Below are 24,294 nucleotides of genomic sequence, written 5' to 3'. Positions count from 1 at the left end.
TAATCCTCCTTAATGGAGCCCCCAGCCCTCAGATGGATTGAAGTCCACGCAGCATACAGATCACATAAGGACGCATTTTATTGCTTTGACAAAAAAAAAAAAGGGATGAAACCTTTATTGTATTTTTAAGTGCTAACCACCCCCTCTTTCATTTCCACCCCCTCCCTGTCTGTCCTTCACTGTCTCTTCTTTTCTTTATCTCTTTCTTCTGTCTGCCCGTCTCCAGGAGCGCTTCATCCTGACCAGTCTGGGATTTTATCACGCTTGCTTTGGTCATTACATCACAATTGTGGAGCTGTTGGTACAGGAGAAATAAGAGAAGAAGAAAAAAAATGGAAGAGTGGAAAAAAGCGACAGATGAAATGTAGGTCAGTGGAGATGTGCTTGGGGCAGTTTTTCTCTCTGTTTCTCTCTGTGTCTCTCCCTCCCTGGGCCACAGCTAAAGAGGCTAAAAGAGACCGGGGGTGAAAGTGCCTCTCACCCACACCTGCCTCTCCTCTACCTCGCACAGACGGGCAGAAGCTCCGACGGTGCTGTCTCTTAGAAAACCACTCCAATGACAGACGCTGAACGCCGGGCGTGACGCTAACCGCGTGCGACAGCGGCGGCTCTTTTCAGCACTGACAGGACAGAAACTCGCTTCTACGCATACGTGACATTATCCGTTTTTTAGATTTTGTTCATATTTCACTAACCAGGACACCAAACGTCACCAGGGGTCAAAGAGGAGCTGCTGGGGTTTCCTCCTGGCCCACTCTGATGATCACTGGAGTATAGATCTGCTCGTATACTGTAATGATAATACAAGAAGTCTGAGGGCTGAGCTGTCCCTGTTCAACCTCGAAAAAGACCACTCATATTTTGGTGCACAAATTATATCATTTTCTAGTGCAATTACTGAAGGTGAAGCAGTTTATCGCAGTGGGTTTACACAAGCGTGTTAAGTGTTAGACAGTGCATTGCATGATTTACATCAGTTGTTGGTCCAGTTAATGATCTGTGAGCCAAACCGCAGCGTACCACACCAGGAACGCGGCCGGATTTGAAGAATAAACTGAAAATAAGCTTTTAAAGAGACCATCGCCCGTCCTCCCAGTTTAATGCCCCGCAGCCTACACTGGGTCAGTCATTGTACAGTGCAGAGGTCTAACATGAACCTACTCTTTCATTTTCCAGGTCAGTATTTCAGTGTTTCTCAGAGGAAGGAGAGGACCCCACCCTGAAAGCCATCCCGAGGACACCTGAGACGACTCGTGTCATCTGAGCTGCTCTTCTGTCCGTGACATAAGATCTATGAGCCTCTCTGTATATCATAACCTCTATAGGACAAATGTGATGTTTTGTATTATGGTTTGAAATTTATACTTTTATAGAATAATCATAGTGTTGTTTTCAAGTTGAGCATCAACACGAGATAATCAGTCGTGATAGTGAAATATCCATTCACATTCTATTTATATGCAATAAAGCTTCATTAATTATATGAATAAAACTCTTTTTAATTTGCATTCAAAATAAACTAAAATATGTGAGTGTTGAATCAAATGAGTGAATTTTTAAAAATATTTTTTTAAGCATTTCTTTAGAGAATGTGGTGCTCAGTCACTTTAAACCTGCGCAGTCATACTTTATCTCCAGCTCCAGTGCTGTTATGTTAATATTTCTATGTCATTGCATCAGTGCAAAGTTTATGGGTTAGCTCTTTCATCTGCAGCTTTTCAGCTTTTTAAATCACAATAACATGTGAGGGACAAGCAGTCAACCTTTGCACACTGAAAAAGTGAACTGATCTCATGGAATCAGGCACAGGACACTTTTTAATAATTAATAATTATTTTGGTCAAAGAGTGTTGAGTCAACTCATCAGTTTTGTGCCTTTTTTAAACTACACTGTCACACGTTTATGTGAGCAAATTCAAACAAATAAAGATGGAATGGGACCAAGAGGAAGACATAATCTCTCCCCACCAGGCAGAATGATGGTATATGACACCGGATTAAAGATGGACTTTTTTTTGCATGCATGAAAATAGCCTAAATTTCGTGGATCTGAGGAAATGTAGAAGGTGACATTAAAACTTTGCTGTGTGCATGCTGCAGCGGCAGAGTGGGCTCGGGCTGTGTGTGTGTGTGTGTGTGTGTGTGTGCAGGCTCCGGGCTGGAGGCTGAGCAGGAGAGAGTGGGAGGAGCGGAAAGTGCTCCAGTCCAATCGGGGCCGCCGGGTAAAGCCTCTCCTATACGCTCTTCCCTCCCTCAGCCCGCAGAAAACAGTGAAACCCTCCCACAGAGGTGAGAGCGCAGATGTCATGAGAAAAGCGACCACAGGACCAGAGCGCACCGACCGACGCACCGACCGACCTCAGCCCGCCTCCCTGCGCCCCGGTCTGGGATGCTTTTAGCGCAGAGACGCCTCCGCTCAGGGCAGCCAGTGGACGTCGACGCAGATCATCTCCACTCTTTTCGTTGTTGTTGTTATTTTTAACCGAGGATCATTCCCCCCCGCAACCCCCCAGCCCCCATTTTTTTTAAGTGTTTATGTTTGTTTCTTCATGACTGCTGCTTTGGGAAGCGAGCCTCAGCACCAGCTCCAGCAACGCCAACACCATGCGAGGTAAGACCATCCCACCGCTCCAAACACCGCCGCACTTTCCCCAAGCTTCATCCCGCTGAACGCACGCACGCACGGCACGGCACAGCACAGCACGGCACGGCACGGCACGCGTTATCCCACGTTTGGCCTTCAAAGTTTATTCTGGGAGCTTTTAGCTGCTGCTGCTGTTTTTGTCACTTGTTCACAGCCGGGCGGAGGGTGTGCGGTCGGATTTTTCTTCCACTGTAATGCATGAAAGTTTATTTGTCTCTGCGTGCGTGCGTTTTGAGTGTGAGTGCGTGTTTTTTGTGTGCGGAAGAGGCAGTTTTGCAAATTCATGCGCAAAGCCACCGGAGTCTGTGATTGCAAATTAAAAAGTGGCGCATGATGTTTGACTCAAGCTTGAATCATTTGAGCTGCACTCCACACCAGGCTGGTCCCAGATCAGATCAGATCAGGTCAGATGATGGGCAGAAAAAGAACTTTTGTTCAGCTTTGAAATATTCTGCTGATAAACTTTATTGACCGTTTCATCCACACTTTTCACGCGCTCCACTAACCCATTTCCGTAACGCGCTGCACCGCGCCGGGCATGTTGAAATCCAACGTCAACGCTGCCCTGCGCGCACACACGCACACACACACACACACACACACACTCACACACACACACACTCACACAGGTTAACACAGCTCTTTCCACTCTCACTAAGCCTTTCCTTGCACTTCTGTTCAAATTCCCTTAAAATCAGAAAATGCGTTTTTCCCGTTTCTCTTTAATATTTGCATTTTTTCGGTGATGAGAAGAAGAAGATGAACGCGTTCATATTTAACCGGATCAGTTTGTGTTTGGAGCAGTTTCTATTTACTGTTCTTCATGTTGTTCAGTTCACTGACGCACAGTTGCGACACTCAGCTGATCCTGAACCCGAATTTAAAGCAGTCACTTCTGAACGGGCGGAACCTGCTCATGCTGCCATCTGACACCTGAGACAAACACCAGATTTCTGAATGTTCCGACATCCAGCTGGAGGAGGAAGAGGCAGAAAGCAGAGAATTATGAGCCAAACCCAGAAAGTTCACATAAAACGAAAAAGTTTGTCACTAAAATGTGAAGGAAAAAATAACAAGTCATCAAACTGAAGCTCTGCTGAAAGGAAAAGACACTTCACTCTGAGCTAAGGCCATCACATGGTTACTTTTGTAGTAATAATATCTGAAAATAAATGACTGGCCAGTGTTACTACTGAACAGATTCCTGTTTACATTATTAGAAACATGATTATTAATTATCATGATTAACAGCAATCATTTTGCCCAACAACCGGCTATTTAATGTGTCTATCTATCTATCTATCTATCTATCTATCTATCTATCTATCTATCTATCTATCTATCTATCTATCTTTTTGTGTTTGAATGTCATGTAAAGCTGTCTCAGCTTCAGGCCATCAAACCTCGGGCAGGAAAAAACATGAGAAGGCCGAGCCCCCCCCCACCTCTCTGTCTCTCTCTCTCTCGTCCCATGGCAAACTCCTCCGTCATGCACCTTGTATTTTAGCCACATTTTAATGGGCCTCGCGACCACTCTCGTGCATGGGAGGCTTTGGGGGGTATACCGAAAGCTCCTGCTTTCACTTTATAGCCGTGGTTGGCAGAAGAGGCCCCTGAAGCGTCTCTCTCACCCCTCTTTCTCCATGTCTCTCTCTCTCTCCATCTTCCTCTCTCCCTCTGCACGCCCCAAAGGGTTTTGTCAGATAGAATTAAATCAGTTTGGGCCGTGCGGCCCCCACTCTCAACCTGTGTGTGTGTGTGTGTGGAGTCTCGGCTGCCCTTACACAGAAATGTGCTCACAACCACAAGGTTATAAAAAATAGAGGCCCCTCATGAGCCGTGGTAATTATCATTTAACAATAGCCACAACTCCTGAAGCCCTGACCGAAGATGATGTCACCGCATCGCGTGGCCACGGCCGGCCGGAGAAATAACACACAGAATAATATCATCGGGGCCTTTTCTGAATCTCAGAAAATGGCGCTTTGTGTTGTTTTTTCCAGGGTGGCTCAGTGTTGTGTAGGATGCTGTAAGCAGGATAATTATTTCTGTATTTTCAACGGCAGCATGATGACGCTGTGCTGTGAATGGTGTTCCTCTAAAACCCAACAAAGAAGGGGCATAATAAAAAGGCATCATTATATTATATCACGCTGTATGTTTTCAGCGGTAAAAAGTTCTGCTGATGAGTTTTATTTTCAAGAAACAGCCCAAAATATTGATAAAGGACGACAAAATAACAAACAATAACACTAAAAAATGTTTTTGTTGTTTTGATTTGATTTTAATTTTAATTACTGTATTTAAACGTTAGATAAGTTAAAAAAAAAAAACAGATTCAGCCAGAAATAAATCAGAGCCAATCATCAACATCCTCCAGCCAAATGGTTCAGTTAGCTTTAATCAATATGAGCACTGAGCTCCTGAGATTCTGCTGAAAACAACCAGAACACCACACACATAAAGCTGTTTGCATTCTGCATGTGCAGTAGTTTCCTGTTTTCACAGCGATCCTTGTATTAGTCCCCGTTAGCCTGTTAGCATTCGCTTTGTATCGCTGCAGCCTCGGAGCTTTTACACCTCGTAGATGCACTGGGGTCAGACAGGTCAGAGAGTTCAGCGATGGAGGGAGCGACGCAGGAGGAGGGGTCCGCAGCGCCATTTGATCTCCTCTGTTTGCGATACGTGTCAATCACGGTCTCCCCGGCTCCCTCACCATGAAAAAGATAGGATGACAGAAACTGGTCGTGAGTGTGAAAGAGCAACAAACCAGTAAGGTGATGACAAGCGGCGTCAAAAGAAGAGGACGGGAGCCAATGAAAACTCATTAGTGGCTATTCCAATTCCGGTTCATTTATGTTAGCTTGGCATAGCATGAGCTCACACACACACACACACACACACACACACAGCTGCAACACTACGCATGACGGCCTCATGCCAATAGAATTAGTCCCATCCTGCTTTGCTTTGGAGGCTTGTGTGAGCATTGATTTGTCCGATTCTAAAGCATCCCGGGATCAATTTTTAGCCGAAGCCAGCAGAAGCAGTCTGTTTGGATGAATCTATGGCAGCTAACTCAGAGGGCTTTACTCTGCCTTTAACGTTACGACATCATAAACAGGGTGTGTGTAATGTTTGACCTCGTTGTTTGTTATATGTATGAAATTGGTAAGTGTGCAGGATATTGATAACCTGCTGATTTAGCATTTATAAGCAAACACTGAACACGCTATTATGTAGCTGCAAGCTCATTTAAGTGTTCATTAATGTGTTTGTCATCAGCTATAACTCATTTTGCAGCTGCTGGATGAACAGATAATGAACACATGGTAAAACACAGTTGTAATAATAGAAATATGTGTTCAAAGGCGAAGATAGGGTTGTTGACAAATGCTGTACAACAATAAATACTCACAAAAGTCCTTATAGAGTGATCATGAATGGCATATAGAGAGGATTAAAGTGAACATTTTGAAGAAAAAGATGATGAAAGTCATAAACAGGGAGTCTGTATGAAGCACCTGCCTTACCAAAAGTTGGCTTTGAGCACCAACAGCGAGCAACTGCACCACAATACGAACTGACATGCTTCATACCGACTGATGAGGAAGCGATTTGGAAACCAGCAGCAGCGTCGTCAGTCAGAAGCAGCGGGTTAGCACACAAATCACTGTTTTTCCACTGTTGCCGTGAAATCAATTATTGCGCACAATGGCGGGCACCTGGCCGGAGTGAATGTGTGGTTCGCGGTGTGATGGGGGTCTGTGTGGTCCGCCGTCCGGCTCCATGTTGTCGATTGTGTTGTTTATTGTGTGTTTGTGCTGACTAATGGCCCAGTGTTACGTAAGAAGAGAGGAGAGATTACCCCAAGCCCATGCAGGCCACTCTGTTAATCCCTCAACACAGCCCTACTGACTGACTGAGGTACCGCCAGAGTGCTGTTGCAACACACACACTCACACACACACACACACACACACACACACACACACACACACCAGCTTACATTCAGGACTCACTTCCCACAGTCTGTGCACCTGTCTTCAGACACCCACAGTCTACTCCTCACCCAGCGTGTCTGCCTGACCTTTTTTCAGGCCGTCTGCTTAAAACATCCCAGCGTGCTGAGCGTGTGTGGCCTGGATGGCACTTCTGCGGTCCCACTGAGCCGCTATCATAGCCGTGTTTGTTTAGCATGTGCTCAGCGTGCACTCCATGTTGGTTTTATCCCTCCGCGGCTGTCTGGGGGAGTCTAGGCGAGCAGTTTTTTTTTCCCTTCAGTCGATTCTCTCTCTCGTTTTTTTAATCTTTGTACACACAAAGCGTGGGCTACGCGGCACGCTCCGGTTTGTGTCTCCACTTTATCTTAGCCAGGAGGGATTTCAGCCTGAACCACTCCTAAACTCTAAATCTGCCTTGAAGTCATAGAGTCCTCTGACAGCTCCTTCTGTTTTGTCAGTTTTACTCATCCATGAAGCCAGCATGTCTCAATGGAGGCACAACGACATTCAATATTCACATTTTCCTGCGATTTACATCGAAGGAAGAACTGGGGGAAGAGGGTGACTGCGCTCGTTAAACGCAGAAACCGAGTAACGTATGAACAGAGGGACCGCAGATATCATCGGACGGGTAGCTTTCATTACAAAATAATATGCTCTTACAGAGTTTTGCTGTCTCATAATGAGCGTCGCTTTGTGGAGACAGATCCAGAGTGCAATGTTTGATAGTCCAAAGTCAGAGAGCATGCACACCCGCACTTCTAAACTCTGGTTTCAAGAGTCAGTGCCATGCTGGAGATCTACTGGTGAATTAATGCAGGAGTAAATGGCATCATGGCCAATCAGACTGTAAAGCTTGTAAAAATATTTATTATTTCAGATGCAGGAAAATAGCAGTGGGAGATGGTTTTAGTTTCATTTTCTCTTGCACTTCCTTTTCCGCATCGACTTTATTTATTTGAGAATCTGTGAAGTAAATGGCAAATTTGCACGAGTGTTAAACCGCAGGAGATAAAAAGAGAGGAGAGGAGGGAGAACGTGAATGAGTGAATGAGTGAGATAAGGAAAGAGCGAGCAAGTAAGAGTTTCACTAAAGAGTTATATAAGAGTGCGATCGTGTCAGCGTGCGTCTGTGTGCTGAAGTAAGAGAGAGCAGAGCAGAGAGTGGATAAAACACTGGATGGTGTTTACTGGCATGCACGCTCACACACACACACACACACAAACTATGCTCACATTACAGTCGCACACTGTAGCTGCCCTTAGCAATGAATAACGCCAGAACCGTAATGGTCGTGTCCAAAGTCCACACTTGCACACCACCCATTAGACTGTAGCTGACGCTCAAAGCAGATTAGTCCATATAATGCAGGTTGGCATCAGTAAAACATTCCACCTCATGCTTTCTACATATACAGATTAAATGCTCCTCTATGAGGTGAGCGTATGTTTGCATTTAAAAATGCATTGTCACAAAGCGCAGAGACCTGCAGTGTTGTTACTGTGACTGCTTCTGCACGAAAAACACACGCTGTGTGTCCACATCAGCTGTCTGAAATCTCAGCCCATGCTGCTGAATGCCTGCACTCTGTGAAGGTGTTCAGCGCTGGCAGGTGCACAGCACCCACTAGCAACAATAAGCCTATAATATGACTTAGCCAAGAGCGGCATCTTTTCTTAATGACAAAGATTAGCCTGTTTTAGTGCTTGTAATCTCATTGAAGAGACTCTTATTAGGTCTATCTTTCTTTCTCTCTTCACGTCCCTCGCTCTCTCTTTCTCTCTCACTGTGTCCACCTCTCTGAACCTGTGAGTGTGTGTGTGTGTGTGTGTGTGTGTGTGTGTGTGTGAGTATGCAATTACAAAACCAAGACTGCTGCGGCTGCTTTTGCTCTCTCAACTCAGATTTAATGTTCATAACGTATTCTGTTAAATCATCCCACTAGAGAGAGAGAGAGAGAGAGAGAGCAGGTAAAGAGCAGGCCGAGCCGAGCCGAGCCGAGCCGAGCTGTGTGATAGTCTTTGTGATCAATTTGCCTCTGTGAGAGATGCCCCTGGGGCCACTTTGGGGGGAACCTTGTTAGGCTGAGTTAAATTGTTGCCCGAGGCGAGCTATTAGCGGCCATCCCTGGGAGAGGACACACACATACACCCACACACATGCGTGCTCACACACACACACACACACACACACACACACACACACACACACACACACACACACACACACACGTACATTCAAACCTTTTTAAAATTCATTCATGTGCTCGTGTTCGAGCCTGTGTCACTCGAAGTAAAACACAAACCCACAACCAGCAGGACGAGAAACTTTACCTCAGTAGCAGTAATACCGCAGTGTAGAAATACTACATTACAAGTAAAATGTGGGTGTATTAGCGTAATGTTTAATTTAGAAAAACTGGGAATGAAAAGTCCTGCAAATGCTAAAATACGGCAGAGACTGAAGAAATGTACTAAAAGTATGATAAGTAAAAGTACTCATAATGCAGGATGGCCCTTTCAGATTCTTACTGATGCATTAACTGGCTCCTAATCTGGGGCCCCGGCCCCCACTAGGGGTCACCAAAGCTTCACAGGGGGGTCCACAGGGCCTTTTTGATATATAGGGGTGTAAAAAACATTTAAAGTCTATATATACATACAGTAAGCCTACATGTATTAAAATCAGTTCTGTGATAAACTAAATGAAACTGTTTGATTGTTTTTTAAGATATAAACTTGAAACATTTGACAGGTTCGGGTCACAGTGAAGACCTGAACACATTCAGCCTCACCCTCTGCTGAACAGCCTCGTTCTGCTTTAGAAAAGCACACAGCTAAAAAAAAAAAAAAAAGCTAATGGAGCAATGGCCAAGAAAAGGATGACTGTCAAAAAAAAAGAGGCCTATTAAGTTTGTAGGATTATTAAAAATAAAAAGAAGAAGTAATACAGACACTCTGCTCAAAATTCAGCCAAATCACTCGTTTTACATAAACTTCCTGCAGGTATTGTGCTCACGATGGGTTAATTATGCAGTTTATCAGTTGTTCTGGTCTTTGAATGTTATGAATTGAATATGAATATACATGTGTCAGTGTGTCAGGGAACCGCGGCTGTAAACAGCATTTTAATGTTGAAGTTAGAGGTGGAGCAAATCTTAACTGCTTTACATGCTGTTGGGCAGATGATCTATAACAATACATCTTATTCTATCATATGTTTAGTTTGTAGTAACAGTAGCGTTCAGATAAATGTAGTGAGGTCCAAAGCATGTTTCCCTCTAAAATGTGGAAGCATAAAAAGGAAATACTCAAGCAAAGTACAGCAAAGTTGTACTTAAGTAGAGTAACTGAGTAAATGTACTTCCCTGTTTTCCACCACACAAGTGTATATATGTGTAATCTGTATGTTTGCATTCTTATTAATAATTTCAGCAACAGTTTCTGCTCTCAGTGATTTCATTTCTAAGTGCTGCTCTCTTCATTAATGCTTCAAAGCCCGTCCAGCCACACTTGTGCTGACGTTCCTGTTTTCTCCGACTGACCGCCGACTCTCACTCTAAAGGACGCCACTCTAACAAAACCGCGGGCGAATTTCTCTTCATCTTATGTAAGAACTGAAAGCAAATTTCTGTCTTGCCTCTCCGTGGATGTCCCCCTCTTTCCACTTCTCTCTCTCTACAGTGGGATAGCCACCTTTCCTCTCCCTTCCCCCTCAAAGACACACACACACACACACACTGTCATCTACAATTAGGCTCAAGAGAAACACCACAGGAGGAGGAGCGTGAGGCTAAGGGAGGACGAGGACATGACCAAAGCCAACAAAACATTATTTTCTCACCTCAGGAATGAAACAACAGGATCTCAGTCACTGTACGTGTGTGTGAACACACTCTGCTCTGCTTTGATTCCCCTCAGCATTACAAAGCGATGAACGCCCCCCTGCTCTGCGTTTTAACCGCTCGGCGTGCACGCATGGGTGTCTGCTAACGTGAGGGTGCAAATAAAAGATAAAAGGGAGAGCTTAAAGTACTGCGTGTGTGTGTTTGCTGAGATCAGGACGGTAATGGCCAGATGCAGACCTCTCACACTTGGACTCGTTCCTTCCACCCTGCTGCACTTGCTCAGTCCTTAAGGAAAGGTCAAAGGCCGTCAGGGTCCTACAGGTCACCCAGGGGGTTGGAGTGTGAGGGTACGCCTGTGTGTGTGTGTGTGTTTACAGTGATCATGAGAGGCAGATTTGAGAGGGCAGATGGGCCGACTGTGTGTGTGTGTGTGTGTGTGTGTGTGTGTGTGTGTGTGTGTGTGGATGTATGCATTCAGGCAGGGGTTGGGTTTACCCTGTGGATTTTTTCCCACGCCTCCATCTCCCTTATCCATCTGAGGACACAAGCTGCACTGGGTGGGAGACTGTGTGTGTGTGTGTGTGTGTGTGTAGGGGAGAGAGGGGGCAAGCATAGAAATCATACTGTAAAGTCTGCTTTTTCAAAGGCAGTTTGCAGTAACGTATGCAGTCGAGCATGTCTGAATGTGCCTCTGTCTGTCTGAACGTGTCTTTGCGAGTGTGTGTGTGTGTGTGTGTATGTGTGTGTGTGCGCCTGTGCATGTGAATCGATGCACTGGATGACAGCCAGTGGCCCCCTTCTGTTCCCTCTCCGTGGCGTCCAATCACGCCGTGGCACAATATTCTATGAGCAAACCGCAGCTGATCCCAGACCTGCTATCTGAGCAATTACCCAGAGTGCTTTGGGGCCGCATGGCAAGCTGGACAAGCTCATGCCCTCTGACATACAACATGGGGGGAGGGCGAGAGTTTTTCTGACTGTTTGTACGTGTGTGTGAGTGTGTGTTGGCAAAGTGCGGGAGGGGGTCGATGACGATGGACTGATGGGAAACGCGGAGGTTGGGGGGTAGGAGCATGTATGCTCATGCAGCAACAGTGTGACTGTCTATATTACAGAGTGGACAAAGACATGCTTGGTGATGGGGGAGGGGAGATGGGCCCGCTGCCTGACATTATGATTATTACTACGACGCACAGAACAGCAGACTGTACACACAGAGATAGAGCGGGGGCAGGACTGTGTCATCCCATGTTAACGGGGACGGTTCACGTCGGTATGTCAGCGTTATGTTCATCAGTCTGAGTCAGCGCCAGCAGGGGGCTCACTGCTGCTGTTTGGAGCTGCAACTAATGGTTATTTACGTCATTTAATCTACCGAGTATTTTCCCAGTTAATTAATTAAACGCTTGCTCCTTTAAAACGTCAGAAAATAGTGAAAAATGGCCGTCGCATTTTCCCAGAGTCCACCTTCAGTTTGTCCCACTGAGACTCCAAAGTGTCAAAGAAAATTTGTTCCACTAGCAGAGAAAAGCTGGAAACAGGAAAAGAAGACGGTTTGCTTAAATATTCTCCAGTTAATTATCTGTGAATTAACTGACTAATCACTGCAGTTTCACTGGTGTTTCTAAATACACTGAATAAAAGCAGCTGATCAGCGATGCTATCAGCCAAACTGCATGTTTAACACGAGCAATCAACATTAAAATTAAGAGACAGAGATTATTAAATAGCGTAACGTACATGTGGCTGGTTAATGAACCAACAAACCAAAATTTGTCTGCAGCACTTCTTCGAGTACCAAAAGATGGAATCAAATGCCTGATCAGACTCGTAGTCTTTCAGATATTTATTGATTTAAGTCATATTTTATGTGTCCTGCTGTCCTAAATGGATAAAATACTGAAGTATCGTTCTGGTTTCAGGACTGAAACACGTTCATCATTGCTTTGGAAAATTAGTGATGCAAAAACGAGAGGAGAGAGAGATGAGGGGTGAGTGGACGCTGACGGGGAACTTAAAGGATAACTCTGTTTTTTACAACCTGGACCTTATTTGTAGCATTAAATACGACCATTTACTCCCCCAGACAACTTTGGTGGCATTTGGAGTCGTTTTGAAGAAATTAGCCCCAGAGGAGCGGCGCGTATATCCGTATAATGCGAGTACTCGGGGCATCCATGCGCAGCCTCTATATAACGCATAATCTGCAGAAACTCGTTCATATTCCGATATTTAGTTCTGATATGCTGGTGCTATTCCCCTCTGAGCCCGTGGTGGCATGTTATCAACATCCGGCGTCTCTAGACAACTACCTCTGACGTGGATGATGTCATTACCGAACGCCGCACGCTGCGAGCAGCCAGCCACAACACGGCTGACTCTGCGGCGGTCGGCTACGAATACGCAATAACGAACCATAGCTGTGCCAAACTACAGCTAAACTAGCCGACCGCCGGCTCAGAGGGGAATAGCACCAGCATATCAGAACTAAATATTGGAATATGAACGAGTTTCTGCAGATTATGCGTTATATAGAGGCTGCGCATGGATGCCCCGAGTACTCGCATTATACGGATATACGCACCGCTCCTCTGGGGCTAATTTCTTCAAAACGACTCCAAATGCCACCAAAGTTGTCTGGGTGAATAAATGGTCGTATTTAATGCTACAAATAAGGTCCAGGTTGTAAAAAACAGAGTTATCCTTTAAGGCCAGCAGGGCTCCCAAACACTGGCATTTACAGCTAATACTGTTCGCTGGAGCCACAAAGAGAAGTAAAGTGGACACACAGCACAGAAGGTAGATCAAAGTGAGAAAAATGCACTTTTTTTTAAGGAGAGCAGATAGTCCACCACTCCTCAATATGTGTTTTTGATGCTTCAGACAGGGAAAACAGACAGGAAAGGGAGAAAAGTGTGACAGCACATAGCACAAGTCCGTTTGAAACCATATGCAGTGGCTGTGTTTCATTGATTTTAATGGGACAGTATGATGTGAAAACATGACAGGAGACACAGGGGAGATAACCCAAGCAGCACTGCTATACGCTATTCCCAGCTGTGTGCGCTAATCCACTCAGCGATCACGCCACCAAAAGTTTTCTCAGTGTTTTCATCATCTGCAGGAGGGAAAAAAAAAGCTTGTTCCTCTCTAAGCTCTGTGAGATGGGGAAGACAGAGTTACGCTGAGAGATGGAAATAGATCATGAAATACAGAAACTGAAATGATTTCCCAGTCACACAGCCACTTACAGCGAGGAGGAACACTCAAATGAAAAAGGCAAACAGACTGAAGTGGAGTGGATGGCGAACAGTGATAGCATAATTCACAGTATATAGACATCTAAGGCCGGCGCCGGAGCTGCTCCGATTTAACAAGGAGTGGTGGGGGGTAAAGTGCTGATCTCCTTCATTTTCCCAGAAGATATCTAGTTAACTGGCAAGAAGCTATGCATATTTTTAATGAAGTGGAGATACCACCCACATTCATCCCCAACAAATCAACCCTTGGGAGTACAGTAGGAGTTGTGTCTGCGTTTCTAAAGCGGCAAAAGTTATGGTAGAAAGAGATTTCAAGTGTTCCATAAGCTGAGACACGACAGCACCAACCTCGAGTGGGTAACGCTGTGTTATGTTACTGTGTGTGTGTGTGTGTGTGTGTGTGTGTGTGTGTTGCTCTGGGTATGGTTCTGTTTTAAACCCACCCTGCAGGCTGAATGAATGAAACATGCATGTCCAGTCTGCCCCACTTCAAACACACACACACACACATGCACACACATAGAAACTGAACATGTACAGCAGCACCTAGTGGCCTTAATATGCTGTTACATTGTGAGTGTAGACGAGAGCTGCCCTTTAAAACGGTCACGTCACTGTGTGTGTGTGTGTGTGTGTGTGCGTAACCCCGTGTGTGAGCTAGGTGTTGTTAAGATATTGGTGCTGGGCTGCTGCTTTTTTTTCTGCAGTGCAATGTAGATAATTAGGACTCTATTTAGAGAGAGGGCCAGCCCAGGAAATACACAGGAGATCCTCACCTCATTAAAAATCAATTATCATAACACACGTGCCAGCGCAATACAGCCCTCATGGCCATAATCAGCTACACACACACACACACACACACACACACACATGCACGTGTGGCAGCTCTCACTGTAGCGCACACTACAACAATATCTTTGCCTTGTTCTTTGGGAAACTCATCTCCAGTTAGTTCTCTCTGTTTTTTCTCTCTCTCTCTCAAGAGATTGCGCAGGCCTGATCCTCCTCTTAGCTGAGGAATCGCCAGCGTTGCAGTCCCGCTCTTACATAATAACCTCAAGATAACGCTCGAGCTCCCGCTGGCCGAGGACGCTGTCAGTCACTCAGCTCGGAGCGGGTCAACTCAGGCTGGAGAGAAGGCCCTCCCACCCCTGAGAAAGACATGTAGCTAAGAGCAAAATAATCTCCAAAACAAGGTTTAGTTTGGAAATGGATGCCTGTAAAGAGAGGTTAGGGGAACAGCTGCATTAGACTCCTTCCTCTGCAGCTCTACTCTATTTTAGAAATCCACTTTCACTGCAGCTACAAGTTTGCTTCTATAATGTAAATCCATGAAATCAAATACCCAAAATGCATTATTCTACATCCTAACTTTGAAAAAAATAAAAGCTCAGCCTCCTCTAAACACCCCACAGATAACAAGTCTTAATTCTGCCGTAATCCACCATTGCAGCTCCAGTGTAGCAAGGCAGCAGGCATGTATTGTTGACTGGATGTGGAAGTGGGAGTCCTTTGGTAAACAATTCACAAAGCCCCCGCTGCTGAGAGAGGGCGACAGGACGAGCAGTGATGATACACCGAGTTGGCTCCACGCACCGATGACATCACTTCCTTTAAGAGTGTGACAGCTTAGCACATCATTGCTGTGACAGCCAGACGAGTGCAGCGAGTGGGTGGTCACCCTGGCAACAGCAACGCTGTCATGACCGTCTCCCTATATCCTACCTGACAGTCCCCGCTGGCGATGAGCGCAACACACACTCAACAATGCACACGCCCACCCACACGCACACATATCCACAAACACTTCGTCAACACGCAGACGTGTGCACGTACTTTATCTTTCACCGTGTCTTTTTTAGAAGTGAAACGCTCACTCAAACCCTCTCGGAAACGCACGCTAAAACAATGCACATGCCCACACGCCCATGCTCCTTTGGGCACAATTATGCGATACAAAGAGGAGAACAATCTCCCAAGGGGCAAAAAGAAACACAGTGAAGATATAATGTAATCACTGGAGAGAAACCGTAAACACACAGTCCTCTGAGGTGGAAGAATGCAAAGAGCTTTTTCTACAAATCGACAGAAATAATAAGTATGTATATCCACACCGCAGCGGCAGCAGCAGGTGTGGGCTGAAGGCATTCAGCTTGTTTAAACCCAAAGAGATTCACTTGTTTCATGATTAACAATTTAATCAAGGAGTTTGGCTTAAAGTATGTGCAGGGAAAGAGGAACAGGACTGCGAGAAGCAGAGAATGAAGGTGATAAGAAGCACGGCTGATGCACTGTTGTCCTGTTTACTGCTCATCTGTGCTCTGTTGATAACTGCCATCTCGGGCGCAACTGACCTGCTTTACAGACTATAAATAGTGTGTTACAGGCCGTGTTCATTGACAGCTCCGTGTATGTGTAGCCTGTGTGTCGACCCAGTCCGCTGCTCTTCTCTGACCCAGTTTGGAACCAGTTGGCTGGGAACTGGTGGAAATGGGTCACATCTTGAGCCGCACCAGAACGAACAGCATGAGCTACGCCACCTTAAGCACACAGTCAAGCAGCCTGTCACGCCGTTCATAGGTCATTCATTCATAGACATCTACTGCGAAGGGACACAATGGTCGATTGTTTGAGGCACTAAATGAAAATTGTAATTTCACAAGAGAGAAATAAAGGGGCTAAAGGCCCATTTACACCTTGAATGACAACTATAAAGATAACCAGAACAACACATAATGCAACAATCACGAAGGATAGTTCACAGTCCAGGGTCACGACAGACTGGAGGTCAGTTTTTATAGAGCTTTGCCAATTCAAACCGTGCCGTGTGCCCAGCTGTGCTGAGTCACACCTGAGATGGACCATCTCCTGAGACCGTCCGACCACCCAGAGTGGGTTGCGGTGACGTCAAATGGACATCGTCATCATTCCGTGATGGAAACACAGCAGATACCTCATCTGTTTCAACTGTGTCTCAAAAAAAAAAACAACTGCTGCACAATGCAGTAGCTAACAGTGCTAAAGAGGGCGCTGCTTTTAAACATCACTGATTCAAGACAAGCGTGTCATCAGTTAAAGACGATGCTCACCAGCCAAGCCAAACCGAGTCTAACCAGCCGCCACGTGTGTGGAAAATGACCACTAGTCCATAGACAACTTAAGGCATCCTAATGGCCACTAGGGGGCAGAGTGGCGAGTGGATGAATGACTGCATGAGCAAGGTACTTTGTGGCTCTATGAGATTCTTTGTTCCATCTTTATCTTCGTATTCAAACATCTCTTAACCCGTATTGTTCGACGGTGTCTCTGCAGGCTGTTCAGGTTTGTGCAGAGAGAAAACAGTACTAGCATGAAACTGAGTATCTGTGTGTTTTAAGTTTTTGTTTGTGAAGCGGTCAAACTCCCTGAGGTGAAGGAGAGTGTGTAGACAGCACTGACTGTACCTGCTCAGTCGCTTAGACAGACAGAACCGTCTCCATTGATCCTCATATGGGATTATCCAATTAAATATACTGCACACTCATTCCTCCACAGACATTTAGTCTACACACATTCACATGCAATATGTACATGTACAGTATATATACGCACACACAAGCAATTCATATAGTCAAACCAGAACGTATACACGTACACTCAGACATGCACACGGGGACACACACATACTTGTTCTCTGCAAATACACACCTCTGAAGCACCAATTCCAAATACACAGTGCAAGTTTTACATTGTTCTTAAGGGTAATCAATTAACCAGAACTCATGCAAACATGCAATATAAAACTGAGCAGATTTATTTATTCTCAACTGCTCCGAAGGTTCATAAAGTTGCAGAATTTTCCTACAGGTGGGAATATGCAAGGGGATTACATGTGAATGGCTATTTCAGCTGTGGCTAAGCCAGCGCTCAGCAGAGGAGGGAACCAAGTCGTCGAGAAATAATTTAGGATTAGATAGGCTGTCTAATCTCTTTATAGAGGGTGTGCCATCTCAGCAGACATACCTGCCTACCTCTACATCCATCTCATATCTCTTAACAGGCACCACGGCTTCTCCTTCCATATATTATGGATAATACGGTCAAAGACGCCGGTGACAGGTGCTTCTGTGTGTTAGGCTGAAATACTTACTGTGCCTTTGGTTGTGGCTGTACATGGAGCTGCCAATACACAGTGAGTAGAATTTTGGCATGAATGAAAAGTAGTTCAATTAGTTCAGGTGTAGATTAAGAAAAAGCTAAATACTTATAGCATTACTAAAAAGGTTACAGAACTGTGTGTGTGTGTGTGTGTGTGTGTGAGAGAGAGAGCTGAAGAGTGGTCCTTCAGTGATGTAACGTGTTTTCTCATTATGAGCAACCTTTCTAACCTGCAGGGGTCTCTCCTTCATACGCAACATAAAGAACCCACACACTCACACGCTATCCTGTCATGTATGTGTGTGTGGGCGAATGAGTGCGCGTGTGTGCACGTACGCAGTGCTCGTCGCGTCCCGGTCGTTAAAAACTACGAGGACGCACAGAATGTCCAGATGTCATGGCGCCCTTGTGAAGCTGAAACACATTCACACATTGTAACCTCAGACAGGTCCCACGGCGGAGCGGGTTATGTCCCGTTTTTTAACCTCAAATCAGACCACCAGCTGAGGAAAACAATCAGTGAGGTGACTGAATCAGGCTGGAAACAGGCTTTGTCCTGTCCAAATGTGTTTTGTAACGCATGTTTTCTTTTCCTCTCTCTCTCTTTCATGGCAGCCCAAATTGAAGTTATACCATGCAAAATCTGCGGAGACAAATCTTCAGGTATCCACTACGGAGTCATCACGTGTGAGGGATGTAAGGTGAGACTGAATACATCTGTTTGTGCACCCAATCATGCACGTTCTGCGCACCACGGGTACCTTTAAGTCTGTATTCACGCTCTTTGTTGACATGCATCCAGGGTTTCTTCAGACGGAGTCAGCAGAACAATGCCTCCTACTCCTGCCCCCGCCAGAGGAACTGCCTCATCGACAGAACAAACCGCAACCGCTGCCAACACTGCCGCCTGCAGAAATGTCTCGCCCTAGGAATGTCCAGAGATGGTGAGGGCCAGTAAATCAGTACCAAATGATCGTCACTGAATTATCACGTGTGGTGCATGAGTGTACACACAAATACATGCAGATCCCTGCGCACTTGTATCTGAGTAAGAGCTCTTCGGCTCACACGTACTTCAACATGCTGTTTTTCTCTGCTGAAGCTAACTGTTCCACAAAATAAGCTTTTACATTGTTTGTTTTAGCAGAAGAAGCTGAAAGCATTCTTAGCTCAGCATTCATTCCCTCTCCCTCCGTTGTTTTGTCTTCAGCTGTGAAGTTTGGCCGCATGTCCAAGAAGCAACGCGACAGCCTGTACGCAGAGGTCCAGAAGCACCAGGCGCGGCTGCAGGAGCAGCGGCAGCAGCAGACCGGCGAAGCAGAAGCTCTGGCACGGGTTTACTCGTCCAGTTTAACCAACGGACTGTCCACCCTTAACCATGAGATTGGGGGCACCTATGCCAATGGTCACGTCATTGAGCTGCCCAAGGGTGGCCATGGTAATGGAGGCGGAGTCCCAGGGGGATACTATGGGATGGATTCCACCCAGCCGTCTCCAGACCAATCGGGTTTGGACATGTCGGGCATGAAGCACATTAAGCAGGAGCCGGTGTATGACCTGACGCCAGTGCCCAACCTGTTCAGCTACGGAGGCTACCAGGACAGTCAGCTGGGACCCAATAACGTCAGCATGGGAGAGCTGGGTAAAGACTGCGTGACATTTTACTCAGTTTTGTTCGCAGACACAGTAGAATGGTTCATTATTTAAACTCTACATGAATTATCTACATGGAAAAATTACCCACAAAGTAGTCCTGGTAGAGAGCGTGAGTCAGTGCTAATCTGAGAGCAGAACAGGAGATCAGACAGGCTTACACAACTAGCTGACAAGGTCTCATATTACTGTATGTAAAGCCCAGGCTGTTAGCACAAGCTAAGATGACGTTAAAATGAAGGATTTAACACAAATCCAAGAGAATGTTAAATTGAGCAGTAGATGGTGGTAATAAAAAAGTGCCTTAAATGCCTTGTTTTGTTTTTATATTTGTTTAGTCCATGGCAGCCTGCTTGCCTCACATACACTTACCACATACCACTGTACCAAATGAAGTCAATGAATGACCGAACTGCTCAAAAAAGAACAAATGAATTAAGAAACAATCGTCTCTTCCAGACCGTATCGCTCAGAATATCATCAAGTCCCACCTGGAGACATGTCAGTACACGACAGAGGAGCTGCAGCAGCTAGCCTGGCAGACACACTCCTATGAAGAGGTCAAGATGTACCAGAGCAAGGTGAGGCGTGATGTTACTCTGATTACTGTCATTTTCAGCTACCTTTACCATACTAGAGGTGCTTTACTGACCCTCATACCTCTGTGTCCAACGCATAAACGGACATTCGCGTGCAAGTTACACAGCAATGTCAGTCAGAAAAAAAGTTTTGGTTTCATTTACTGATGCAATTATAACTGCATGAATACAGAATTTATATGGCTGAACTGGGTGTGTGTGGTTCTAGCCCCGCGATGTGCTGTGGCAGCAGTGTGCCATCCAGATCACCCATGCCATCCAGTACGTGGTGGAGTTCGCCAAGCGCATCTCAGGGTTCATGGAACTGTGCCAGAATGACCAGATCCTCCTGCTCAAGTCAGGTGAGTGGACCGGACCGCCAACGCCGGGTCAGGGTCGCCTCTTTGTCTTGTTTCAGGTCAGAAGATGTAGCTCAGATTATCACAGTCTGCCTTCATGGTCGTTCCAGGTTGTTTGGAGGTCGTCTTGGTGCGGATGTGCAGGGCGTTCAACCCTCTCAACAACACAGTGCTTTTTGAAGGGAAGTACGGAGGCATGCAGATGTTCAAAGCTCTAGGTGAGACATTATTACCTGTGCAGTTCTTCTTGGTATGCATGAAGGAAAAGGTCATTGGAAACTGAAAGAGGGGAAAGGGGAAAATTAAAATAAAACCCTGTACCCTGACTGCAGTAGGTGTAATGAAAACCTCTCCTTTCTGTCTGCCCCTCTCTGTCCTCTTCTGTGTTTCCCTCCAAGGTTGTGATGACTTAGTGAGTGCGGTGTTTGACTTTGCCAAGAGTTTGTGTTCACTGCAGCTGACGGAGGAGGAGATCGCTCTGTTCTCAGCAGCTGTACTAATTTCCACAGGTCAGTGCACATTCGCTAATATTATTAGCATACAGGAAGCAAACTGCGTGCGCTCAGTGCCTGCACTGAATCAAGGCGCTTCAGCCACTGGTTTTTTTGTCAGTACCAAGCTGCATAATCACAGTCAAACTAATTAAACCCATGTAGTTTTACTGTTTTGCACAGAGACCTCTGAGCTGTGAACAACTCTCCAATTAACACGTGTCAACACTTTTTTCCTTCTCAGATCGGCCGTGGCTGATGGAGCCTCGGAAAGTCCAGAAGCTCCAGGAGAAAATCTACTTTGCTCTGCAGCACATAATGCAGAAGAACCACATGGATGAAGATGCGCTGGCTAAGGTAAGCCAAGCCTTTGTAGGAAGATAAGTCATATCAAGGTAGCCCCCGAGGCACTGCCCTTAGGCTGAAGGAACAGACGAGGCAAACGCAGACTGCAGCTCCTCAAGGCACAAAACACAAGAAGCTCGCCTTTTGTACAAAGCACTCAGTTCTAATCTGGTCTTCGTTTGTAGTTTGCCGGTCTAAATTCCTTTGTCCTCGACTGTCTCTCCCTCCTGTCTGGCAGCTTATCAGCCGAATCCCGACGTTGTCGGCCCTGTGCACGCTCCACACTGAGGAGCTCCAGGCCTTCCAGCAGCTCCACCCGGAAACAGTCAACGTCCTCTTCCCTCCGCTCTACAAAGAACTCTTCAACCCCGACCCCAACTCTGCCATGGCCATGCCCAAGTGACTGCCCGTGGTCTCAGCGCGACAAACGGCGTCAGTGGAGGAACAAGAAAATAAGACGACGGCCACGTCTGACGAGGCGACAGCGGCTGTGTCAACTGCGTCATCGGCGTGGCGGTCACATATTCCAGAGCTCCCCCAGCCTCATTTCAGGCTGGAGGGTGAGGAGTCATCTGCCAGACACTTACAGTTACCGCCAACAATACTAGGAATGTCCAGCACTTATTCCACCCCGTTCACCGATACAGTCTGAAGAATGTATATATAAATGAAACGCGCCCCAAGCCACAACCGAAGCGGGGCTTCCTCCTGTCTCCTGAACTGACTGACCAGAAATGTACAGACTTTAAACCATCTAGGAACAATTTAAGCTGTCAATCTTTAAAAAAAAATGGGTAAGTTAATTTGTTTTAACTTTGAAAAAAAACTTTTTGTTTGTTAGATTTTTTTTTTCACGTGAAGAAATTGTGAAGTCGAAGAAGCTGGATGGGGGAGGGAACTGTGGATTTAGAGAAGCTATTGTAGATATTCTTCTAGTGCAGAGCGGATTCCAGTATTACTTCTTGTTCTGTTAAAATAAGTTAGTCCTAATTTAAATATACAGCAGCCCACTGAGGCTGACTATACCTTGTCTATGTGTTTTTATTTTATTTGATAGTTTCTTGTGTACAGAATTTGTAAAGTTGAGACTTGTAAAAGAGTATTGGGTAAAACCGGGAGTCGATTCGGGTTTTGTTGATATACAGAAGCCTTGTCTGGATTTTGTTCATATGTAAAGAAGGTACTGCATCCTTCTGATGAGAACTTATAGAATTGTAAAGAGAGCATATGAAGGATTTAAAAAAAGAAAATAATGGCTACTACTTTTCAAGGTGAAGATATATACATAAATATTCTATTTTGCAAGTAAAAGAATCTGGCAGATTTGCCGTCCTATCAATCATTTTTTTCTCGCTGCAATAATTACGTCCAACAAAAGCTGGACTGCTTTCGAACAATCAACCAGAAACGACCAATCGGAAACTAGGACCTCACAATAAACCACACCTCTGACAGAATTCCCCTCACCCTGCAACTTATTCCTTACGTATTAGGGCCTTGATATGAGATTTCGGCAAACAGAAGTGGATAGAAACCACGCTAAAGTGGCTAAATTTCACCAAAAAAGACAACAAAATCAAGACAAACTTGAACTTAACTCGCAACGTCAAAAGCCTGTATGAGTGCTGCATGCCCTCATCCCTCCCATCACTATTTGCACAATCCAGTCCCTGGATGTCAATCACTCCAGGCTGTGAATATGAAGGACCCTTTTCTCTAAAGAGCAATAACTTTCACACTGCCTGTCTGATCTAACTCCTCTCCTTTCCATCTCTTCCTCCTTCCATCTGTTCAGAACAGGGTGGCAGTTTTAACAAGAATGCACGATGTTTGACTCCTGATCATTGATTACGTCCACTAATCATCTCTATGGTACTCATTCCACAGCAGCCTCTGCAGTGTTTTTAATGTGACACTGTGTGATCTAGGGTTAGGACATGACACAGAGCACCGATTGAAAGATGGGGAGAAATGCAGGTTAGCCTCTGATGATCTCTCAAAGCTACAAGATTACATTTCCACTTCACACAGAAAGCTGTGATAGACAATCACCTGTTTTTTTCTTAGTCATTCCATAAATGTAAGCACTTACTGATTGTCATTTTATGTTGCTTTTATTTACAGTAATGCTACGTTGCTTAGCATTTGGCCACTGCGCAGACTGTGTAAACACAGATCCATGGTGAGCTATGACAAATTTCCAAGTGCAACTAAAGTTACCAAAATGAGTGACCCATGACACGATGATAGCACAGAACTAATCAGCTGATGGTACTTGGTTTTTTCAATAGTTCTACTTCAACATGACACTTTTGCTGACTGGAACTTTTTGATCTCGGACAGCACTTAAGACTTTTACCTCAACTTTAATGACTATGATTAGTGCTCTTCATGCACTGAAAGTGGAGATCTGTGTTTGGTTGTTTGCAAATGTTCATGGCACAGTGGCCGAATCTTCAACTTCAGCGATCAGATGGACACAGCCAGGCGAGTTGTGCGTTCGTTCATCACATACTGTGTGTTTTCTCCACATGGTGAGCAAACATCATTGATCTGTTCACATCCATCCTTCCTCAGACCCCCGACCCGACCCCAGATCAGAGGCCAGTGACTCTTATGACAATCACTTGCTCATTAAGGCTTGATGCACTACACAGCATCTCTCAGGGAGCAGCTCTTTTTCTGACTTTGCATTAAAAGAGGGTTTAATATTTTTACAAATTTACAAAAATTTAACTATAAAAGAATAACTTTTTAGGATAAAAAAGGCATACGCCGCCAAACGTATGCAGGCAATGGAATCTGCCCAGACAAGGCTTTGCTAAGTGTGTGTCTGTGTGTATGTGTGTACAGAGTGCGAATTCACTGTCCAAACCTCTTCAGAGCCCAGACCACATGACGAGCATTGTTACGTAGCGTGTGAAGAAAAAGAAAAAAAAATGTGTACGTCGGTGTGCTCTCGCCGCCACCGT

At 45.4% G+C, this 24,294-nt stretch overlaps 1 protein-coding gene across 2 annotated transcripts; it reads left to right on the top strand.

Moving 5' to 3' along the window:
• The first annotated feature begins 2,503 nt into the window (after positions 1-2,503).
• On the top strand, positions 2,504-22,065 carry rorb (RAR-related orphan receptor B). 2 transcript variants are annotated; one of them, XM_041937311.1, is made up of 10 exons: positions 2,504-2,611; positions 18,512-18,597; positions 18,699-18,840; positions 19,107-19,538; positions 20,009-20,130; positions 20,357-20,489; positions 20,597-20,704; positions 20,885-20,995; positions 21,222-21,334; positions 21,561-22,065. In XM_041937311.1, exons 1-10 carry the CDS (start codon positions 2,605-2,607, stop codon positions 21,723-21,725), a joined length of 1,419 nt encoding a protein of 472 aa, XP_041793245.1. In that variant the 5' UTR covers positions 2,504-2,604; the 3' UTR covers positions 21,726-22,065. The 2 variants fall into 2 exon arrangements, with proteins under 2 accessions (XP_041793245.1, XP_041793244.1); XM_041937310.1 differs by lacking the exon at positions 2,504-2,611 and adding an exon at positions 17,732-17,930.
• Positions 22,066-24,294: the final 2,229 nt, after the last annotated feature.

Source organism: Chelmon rostratus, chromosome 5, assembly GCF_017976325.1.
Source record: "Chelmon rostratus isolate fCheRos1 chromosome 5, fCheRos1.pri, whole genome shotgun sequence".
In the NCBI taxonomy this organism is placed as follows: domain Eukaryota; kingdom Metazoa; phylum Chordata; class Actinopteri; order Chaetodontiformes; family Chaetodontidae; genus Chelmon; species Chelmon rostratus.
This window is presented reverse-complemented; position numbering and strand designations above follow the sequence as displayed.

What these genes read in the sequence shown, in the direction of transcription:
- rorb (XM_041937310.1), top strand. An exon ending in CCTAGGAATGTCCAGAGATG is followed by an intron (nt 18,841 to 19,106) that starts GTGAGGGCCAGT and finishes TTTTGTCTTCAG; the next exon opens with CTGTGAAGTTTGGCCGCATG. An exon ending in CGTCAGCATGGGAGAGCTGG is followed by an intron (nt 19,539 to 20,008) that starts GTAAAGACTGCG and finishes CGTCTCTTCCAG; the next exon opens with ACCGTATCGCTCAGAATATC.